The 9,103-nt window shown below is 49.4% G+C and overlaps 1 protein-coding gene across 1 annotated transcript; it reads right to left on the bottom strand.

Annotated features, from left to right (window-relative positions):
• Window positions 1–2,243: 2,243 nt before the first annotated feature.
• On the bottom strand, window positions 2,244–4,373 carry PpBr36_08008 (uncharacterized protein; the record flags this gene model as incomplete). Its single annotated transcript, XM_029895141.1, has 1 exon — window positions 2,244–4,373. The coding sequence occupies one exon, from the start codon at window positions 4,371–4,373 to the stop codon at window positions 2,244–2,246; it is 2,130 nt and encodes a 709-aa protein (XP_029747179.1).
• Window positions 4,374–9,103: the final 4,730 nt, after the last annotated feature.

The following is a 9,103-nucleotide window of genomic DNA, read 5'->3' as shown; positions in this document are numbered from 1 at the left end:
CCTGGGGAGGAGGTTTTTGTTTTTGATCACCCACGGGCCCCCCCTCTTTCCGTCTGCATCTGTTATTTATTTGAATTTTTCTTTTCCTTTTTTTTCCCCCCCTTCCCGCCCGAGAGAAAAAAAAACAAAACAAATTACGTCTCTCTCTGTTTTCCCTTTTCCCCCTACATTTCGAAACCTATCTCACCGTGCGTCAAGGGTGCGGGGGAGGACAAGAAGAGAAATGGGGGGGCCGGCCATACCGGTCAAAAGGATAGCGAGAGATAGAAGAGATAGAGATAGAGAGGTTACCAGACAGGATGTGATCGGACCAACATACACACACACACACACACACACACCACATCTTCTGCACCCCCCTACTTTTCTTATTTCCTTGGTCCGAACGGGAACTTACATATTGGGGCGTTGTGTGGTTGGAGTGACGGAAGCAAAGACACAATATAAAAAAAAAAGAATAGTGGATAATTTTGACGTAGTTGTTCAAACATCAGAAAAGCAAACAGTTTGGATTAGGGACGAAAAAACAAAAAAAGGTCCTCCCCAAGATTATGACGACGAAGCGACCCCTGCGGAGCTACTCATGATGTATGTCTATGGAGCTTACCGGATTGGCGTTGTTTCCTTCTTTTTTCTCCTACCACTACCACCTTATTCTCCCCCTGGTTCAAAGTTTCCATGATTTCTGCAATTGAATTTCTTGGGTTATCCACGTCCGAGTCATGTACACACGCACATACACACACACATGCCGCTCACTCCATTGTCCTCGTCAATAGTAAAAGTACAATTTTTTGAGTTCAATTACAGTACGTAGTATAACACACTGATGCAGTCCAGTCGTCATGTTTCTTCCCAGTTTTTTTTTCTCCTCATACTTTTTTCTCCATGTCTAAAAGAAAGGAAAAAAAGATAGCAAAATTTTAATGCTCCGCTTGGCAGGCTATGCTGCAGTCGGGTTATCACTTGTAACAAAAAGAGAACAGAAAAAATATAAAAAAGAAAAATATAGTATGTGAATGATGAAATAGGAGAAAACCCAAAAGTTGCCATCCCAGTGGTATCCCATCTATATTTTTTGTCGCTGCTGATTGACCTGAAAATCGTCCATAACAAGAAAAAAATACATGAATGAGTAAAATGAAAACAAATCAGAAAGTAAGGCTTCACTCATTAAATTTTCAATCGCTAAACAAATCCGGGGGTGGTGATGCAGAAAATCCGCGCCCAAATTGTCCATCTCAAATGGCACCATGTTAAATGACGTATGATCAAACGATAAAAGGAATGATGATAACGGTGACGATGTTGCGGGTCATGATGTCTGGGGGGAAAATAGTGTACAGGCAAAAAAAAAAAATCAGCAAAAAAAAAAGGCAGGTTATAGCGAAAAAAGACCAGCCAAAATGAATTGAACAGAATTTTGTTTCGTATCATGTCGTAGTAGGGGTGTGTGTGGTCGGTGGGCGTAAAAGTAATGTATGATGCTATGCTATTTCGTAATGGGGTTGCGCGATGGACGGGCTGGCCTGGCATTCCTTCTGAATCGACGGGAGAGACTGAACTCTTCCAGAAACTCGGTGATGCTTCCATGTCGTCTTTGACGAAGGTAAGCATGAGCCAACCGCAGAAAGGGTTCATTGATGATCACATCTGACGTCATCCAGGGTTCTTCTTAACCGGGATTGGCAATGGAGCGCTGCTTCCGGCGCCTCGGCGGTGGGGCCCCCAGTCGTGCAGCCAGGTTGCTGGACCCTGAAATTTTCTGGGGCCCATGCTTGTCTTGGCGGGGCGCCAATCGATCAGGACTGGTCGGGCGGGGAGCCGGGCTTGGGCTCAGAGCGTCTCAATCGCGCTAACGCCGATTCAGGATCACCTCGATGCCGTCATTTGATTCCCACCAGCCAAGGGCCTCCCTTCCTTGGGAATGCCGTTGCCATTAGGGTCTGTTCCAAGTGGCTGTCCCTGTGATCGCCCAGGTTGTGTGCGGCCGTGGTTCGGATGGACAGAATGCTGATATGATTTTTTTTTTTCTCGCTGTAGCATTCCTGCTTGTCCTGCGCAGCCATCCCAAATAGGGGGGGTTTCAGGCTGGGCCTTCGAGTAACAAACACAACACACAAACAAACAGAACCATTCCAGACCCCTCCCATCCTTGTGCAACATGCCGTCATTCGGAAATGCCGAAACAAGAAATTAAGTCGTACAGTAAACTTCATAGCAATTAACGAGACTTTTGTTGCTCAGTGATGATTGCTGCTTCCCTGCATCCCTCGACGACGATGCTTGCCGGGAAACTCGACGTCGGGATGACAAACTCGGTAGTGTCTCGTAAGCGCATCCGCGCGGCTGAAAGTCTTCTCCTCGGTGCATAAATCGCATCTAACCTTCTGCTTGCGCCCATTGTGGATAGTGTCCTCGTGCCTTGTAAGGTCGTAAGGTCGAGAGAAGATGGTGTTACAGGGCTTGCCAGTGCTCGGGTTGATGCGGCTGCATTTGTGGGGGCCGTGCTGCGTGTTGAGGAGCTGCGACGTCATGTTGTCTCCGCCATGCCCCATATCCATGTTTGTCCTGCGTCCACTTGCGCTGAGGCCATGGGCCTGACGATGACCCTCACGCTTGTGCTTTTGCAGGAGCGCCGGCGTGTCGAACCGCAAGCTGCAGCCGTGGTAAGTGCAAGTGTATGTGCCGCCGTCAGCGCTGATCCTACCCTCCGGCCTCCCAGGGCTGTTGATGCTGGGGCTGATGCTACTGTGGGTGCTGGTCGAATGACTTGTAGCAGACAGGTGTCCGGGGGTAGATGATGAACCGCGCATCGAGACTGGAGTCTGCTGCATCGACATCGGGCCCGCGCCAACAAATGGATAAGCCTGAGGAATCTGTATCGTGGGAGCCATGGGTGCTGCTGTGAAGGTGAATGCGCTCGTGTCCATGGGCAGACCATGGGTGCCAAAACCCTGGTTGCTCTGGGCGGCAGCGGCCGCGGCGACAGCCTTGTTGAGCTCGTCCTCCGTGAAGCCGCTCATTCCATTTGAGGAAGTTTGCGGGAAAAGTGGCACGTTGCTCAGATCTTCACTGTCGTTGAACTCAAGCATGGCGTCCTTGGGCGATATCGTTTGAGGTGTCGCTGCGTTTGATCCCCTGTTCAGCTGCTGACGGAGGGCCTCCTCGTCTTGTTCTGCCTTGTGCTGCTCCCGGAGCTGCTGCGCCGACTTGAAACCCAGCTGCCTTGGCTGCTGACCCTGCCCTTGCCGCTGCTGGCAATGTGAAGGCTCAGCGCCGAAGTCGTGCATGGGCGTCGGTGCGAGCGGCGATCCGTTGCGGAATGGTGAGCGATCACGAGAGATTGTATTCGTCGGTGTCTGAGCAGCGCTCAGATGCTGCTGAGCTGCCTGTAGTCGCTGCGCAAACATGTCTTGGTGCGGAGAGCCAGAGTTCTGCGCAGGTTGTGTGTGTGACGGAGTTGATGTGCTCAGGGTGAAGTTGGGGCTGTAAAGCTCGTCATTGTAAATATCTGTGATGGTCCTGTCGAGCTTGGGGACGATGTGAAGGCTTCCGGCATGCCTCTGTCTCCTCTCGTCTTCCGCCTCAACGTTGCATGGAGTTGCTGGTGAGTCATGAGAAGCAACTGAACTCGCCACCGAGACTGGGCGTGACTTTGACGCATTGCTAGCGGATAGCTCGGGCGGAGGTAAAAGTCCCCTCTCCGACTTAGGCTTTTGCTGCGCCAGCATGTGGTTATATGCGTTTGCTGTGGGGTTGGTGTGTAGGTGGTTCGGGTAGTTTGGTGAAAAGTTGCTTCCGTCCTGGCCGGGGACAAAGGACTTGGCCAACTGATAGTAAGAATCGTTCGTGCTGAACATGTTGCTGCCGCCGAACCCATCCGTCAACGAGTCTGTCACGGCGATCTGAGGGTTTGTCGTAGACTGTGAGTAAGGCGACGCCGGACCGGCTGAGCCCAGTGAAGAGAGCGACGACTCCCTGTTGTGCGCTGATGCCCTGTGTCCTGGCTTGTTGCTGATGTGGCTTTGGGAATACCAGCTCTCAGAAGTCGGCATCAAATCAGCGTTGCTCATAAGTGAGGGTGAACTCGACGAGAGCCACGAGTTTGTCGAGAAAGGCGACAAGGCGATGTCCGAATCTGCGTTGAGAGGGCTGAAGTCAACGTCGAATCCCAGGTCGGTGTTTGCGTCGACGTCGCGTGGGATCTCGTGTGGTTGTGTGTTGTAGCCGTATGAAAAATCGCTCCTCGGGTTTGTGCTTGTCCTCTGATTATATGTGCTACTGTTGGCGTCGTTGCCGGTAGAGGCAGTATTGGCCGAGTTCTGTTGTTGGAAATGATTGTGGGAGTGGAATGGTCTTGTCAATAGCATATTTAGTCGGAGAATTTGAAGGTAGTATGCTGTATAATAGGGATGTTGTTTTGTTGGATTTGTGGTTTCGATTTTGGAGTGGCAAAATATGCGAACGTGGGAGGAGGGACAAAGTTCTTTAAATGGGAGGCGTGTGGGTTACCGCGGAGGGAGCTGAAAGACGGGGGGTGTGCCATTAGAGCCGATCGCTGTCTTCGTCCATGTGCGATGACGCATAGTGCAGGGATCAGTGGATCCAAGGGTCTTTTTTGTCAAGTGCGAATCAGGGTGTCCATACTGGTTCCACAAAGCAGAGTTTTTTTGTCAGCGAACAAAAAAAAAGTGATTGAGTCATGTGGGCCCGTCCGAGCCTAGCCGTGGGGCTTGCGCTTGCTAGCATTCTTGGTGGGTTTGTGGATTGGCAGATGGTGCTGCCCAAGCAAAGAGGGGGGACCTCTTACGGTTTGGAAGAGGTATGCAAAAAAGTAGCATTTCTCGTATGTCCGCTGTGGTTTGATTATACAGAGTACACATGCACGCACAATCTGCCAGAATCACGCAATGTTTCGCTTCTTCTTTGCTCCCAGCCGCATTGCTAAACAGGCCACAACAGGCCAATTGGGGAAGCCGGCGTCCAAGCCAAGTCGGGGGCCGATTTGGCCCTTAGAAATCGACAAGAGCCTCGACTCTGCGATTGGGTGGTCGGATGATCGGACTCTCTCGGAGACCGCGAGCCGACTTTTTTTTGTCGATGGTCTGTCTGCCTCTTTGTGGCTTGACAAATGCATTACATTGCCCAGCAAATTTATGGTAGCGATTGAAATGCAGAATATGTAATCCGTTGCAAATTAATGGATGTGTACAAACTTGATGATGAAAGATAGTTCTGCACACTCCACCCACCCCACTGCAGAACAATTTCAAAATGATGGAAGTAGGCATATACTATACTGCTGCAATAATGTTCAGAAAGCATAATCTATGAATAATCCCGTGTCTTTCCTGCTTATTTCGTCGTCATCTTTTAGCTTGCAACCGGATCTGCTTGTTAAAGCAGGGACCTTCATACTTCGCGCAGTCGGGTTGCAAGATCATCCCGGTAAAGTGAAGATCATGAGGAAAACAAGGTATGGATAAGGTAGGTAAGGTACCGACGGGGTAGTATGCTCTACTACTCAGGTGACGTGCCTTGACGTCCCTCAATCACGGACCCCTTACGAGGTAGATAGGATAAGAAACAAAAACGACAAATTAGGAAAAAGGACCAGCAGGGGAAAAAAAAAAATAAAAGCAAGAAACAGCGGGCTTGTGGAGAAGTGGGCTCAAAGCAAAAGGCAAGCAATGCAAGATTGGCTGGTATTATGTAGGGCTCTTCTTTTTTCGGATTAATACCACGTAAGGCTATTTGCACACCTTGAATGGGCTTTGGCATACACACCCCCCTGTTCCAACACTGCAACCACCCTCACTCAATCAACTCTTCCAGGATAAGTGTGGTTCACCGAAGTCTTGGTTTTCGTACAGGTATCATTCAGGGTCTTTGGTTGCCGGCAGAAAAATCGTAGGAAAAAGTAATAGCCGAGTGCTGTTGGACAATGCCATGGCACCTACATCGGAAACCCCGCAACCGCAGTGAACAGATACGAAAGCCAAGCCGCAGGTAGAGACTGACGCGACAAATGGGGAAGGGATTTTCTTTAAGGCCGAGTTAGCAGGAAGATTACGGCAGTGAATCAAGTCTGGCTGTAATTAGGTAATTCATTAAAGTATTACGGAGTACTAAGTAGCTTATCACCTTTAAAGCGCAGCAGTGTCAATTGGATTGGCACCCGACCAGCCCTACCCCGTCTTGCAAGTCAGGCCAGTCCAACAAAAGCCACTAATTACCGGTCGAGATTTCCTGTTGTGTCCACTAAAAGTCGTGCATGCCAGCCACATCAGATCAAACCCCGGGCGGAAATCGCACAGCCACGCCGGTGGCACGGCTCAGGTCTCTTCTGGTTGGTTTGTCAGTCGAGTTCATGGTATTGTATGCAAGGTACGCCAACTCCATAAGCCGAGGTAAAAAAAAAAAAAAAAAAAAAAAAAAAAAAAAAAAAAAAAAAAAAAAAAAAAAAAAAAAAAACCCCTTGCTGTCGTCACCCCAACACGCAAGGCTTATGCAACGTGATCATTGGTCCTTCGCCGTCAATGAGGCGCTTCAATCTCATGCCCCCAAGTAGTCTGGAGCGGCCTCAAAAAATTTGAAAAAGGCGATTGATCCATGTCAAGCTGAACCCCCTTAAAGACAGACGACTCAACACTACGGATAAAAGGCCAGCAAGCGAATGATATCCGACACCGACATTTAACCGAATCGGGCGCAGTTTTGGGAGCCCGCCCACGTGACCTGTTGTTCTTGTTCTTTTTTGACCTTTCTAGTTCAATCGGCCGGCTAGTGACGGGGAAACGGGGTCTTGTACCAATGGAGCTCAGCCCCGACTCCGCGGACGAGACGCGCCCAAGCTCCCTTACCCGCAACCCGCATCCTTGGAAATGCCTGGAAGAGTCAGCGATATCTTGGTAATGCTTGGAAATGTCTATACGAATTTTTTTTTTTTTTGCTGCACGTCACGGAGTCCTGAGAGTGAGTGAATATAATTTTCCCTCCGCGACCCGGACTTAACGCTCCTTTCGGCTGCCTCATTCGGCTTTTGGCTTTGGAGCGAGCTGCCAAGTGATTACACGAGCAAAAAGTCGTTCATCCCATCAATCACGAGGGCGCTGCCTGGCGAGGTGACAAGTTTGACTAATACATTTCTGGCACCTTACTGCATGGCGCTTGCGTATTTGACGAGCAGCATAATATCAAGAATGGATGACTCTCACGGAAAGCCGCGGATGCTTCTAGGCGAGGACGTGGCATTATTATTTTTTTCCCCCAATTTTTTTTCTATTAAATTCTTTGTCATTCACAGCCCCGAGAATACTTTCACCCCTTTCACCTAGCATCGGGGACATGTCGGCAAGAATTCGCAACACGATATATTCCGCAACATTCCTTGATGGTGACATTTGTCATGTAAGCGGATACCGCCCTGTTAAGACGGCCACGCCGCTGCGTGTGACAACAGGCATGTTTGACAGATGCGTGGGGTGGTGGTCGAATCGATATGCAAGACAAATGTCTGAGTTTTCTTCGCAGGGCTAGAATCGCCCATCCTAGAAGGCTGAAATAGAATTTTGCGCTAACGGGTCCTTAGGGGGGATCACAGCTTGTCGTAGTCTCCAAGCCCCCGTAACACCCACATGCCGACTTCGCATCCACCAAAGACTTCCATTGATAGCTTTGTTGTTCCTGCGGCCGAACCCGAATCCATGGGTCTGACAGATCCCACTGCAAGATGCAAGCGAAGGAAAAATGTTTTTCTTTCCTTCCCTTCTACTACAACAAGTAGCAAAAAAGGGTAAAAACTCTGGTTAACCCACCCACAACTAACGTTAGCACCCCTGCAGCACAGCCATCGAGCATTGAGTGACCCATCCAATGGGAGCTATTAAAAGACAAGACAACCCTGTCCGCGGAAACGCTTCCACGGTGGCTTGACCAATCAGATGCGAAGTGGCGCTCATGCAACGGTGGCCCCGCTCCGGCTTTTTATCTGCCCAGCAATCTGGAATCCGAAAGATCTCCATCCTTAGCCGATTTCGACGGGAATAAGCCACGGCCAGACTATCGACAGATGGATATCTGCAAAGAAACAGGCCCGGCCGGCATGCGCGAGTTGTCCACCTCCCAGGCTACTTACACACTACCGTAGACAAAGAAGAATTTGCATTGAGATCCAGGGGAGTCCTCCCCTCTTTTTCTTTTTCTTTTCTGATGCATCGTTTAGCAGAACGTGGCACTAGCTCTCTCGCAAAATAGTTGACCCCAATGCGGCCTCCAACCTACGCCGCAGTAATAGCTACTTCGTCTTGCCGAGCTTGCCTAACTGGCTATAGCTGGCCAGCCCAAGACAGGCATAACGTTGTCCCTCTCACCCACTCGGTCCTTCGGTCCTCGGGAAGGTAGACAATTGTTTACTGGGCTGATGGAACTCGGGCCGCGGCGGACGTTTGGGTTTCTCCTTGCGCGTTCTCTCTTTTTTTTTTTTTTTTTTTTTTTTTTTCTCTGCAGGCCCCCCTCTAAGCGCATTCTTGTCGCCGTACCACAGTATAGCAGAAAGTCGTAACTAATACATGTCAAACGTGGGGTGTGGGTGGTCGCGTCCACAGACACAAAAGAAAAGGTGGAGGAAACGAAACAACCTCGAGGCAGGCTTCTCGTTTTTCTCCGACATCAGGCCAAATCAAAATTAACTAAGGTACAGACTCGAAAATTTTTCATCTGGCGGAAACACATCAACTGCCACTCTAATTTTTTTTTCATCAATGCTCAAACCTATCTAATTGATGCACCATCTTGATGTCAATCGCCTCAACTTGGGACGACAGGCGGTCCCGCGCGCGCCACACAACCAAGCCACCATCTTCCATGTCGTTTAATTAGTGTAGGCCCAAAAGCTTCAACTGCAGATGAGGGGATAATATGCGCCCAACAATTACTAAACATAATCTTTTCCAGTTGTTGTTGTAAAAAATGCCCTGGCAGAGTTCGCCACCCCATCCTCTTGTAGCCAGGTTGTGCTATAGCTTCACTCGTAGCCAATAATAGTCGTAGATCAAGAATGGACAGAGAAAGAGTACTGTAAGTAGGGCAAAAAAAAAAA

Source organism: Pyricularia pennisetigena, chromosome 5 (genome assembly GCF_004337985.1).
Source record: "Pyricularia pennisetigena strain Br36 chromosome 5, whole genome shotgun sequence".
Classification (NCBI taxonomy): domain Eukaryota; kingdom Fungi; phylum Ascomycota; class Sordariomycetes; order Magnaporthales; family Pyriculariaceae; genus Pyricularia; species Pyricularia pennisetigena.
The sequence above is the reverse complement of the archived record's forward strand: the minus strand, read 5'-3'. Positions and strand labels throughout refer to the sequence as shown.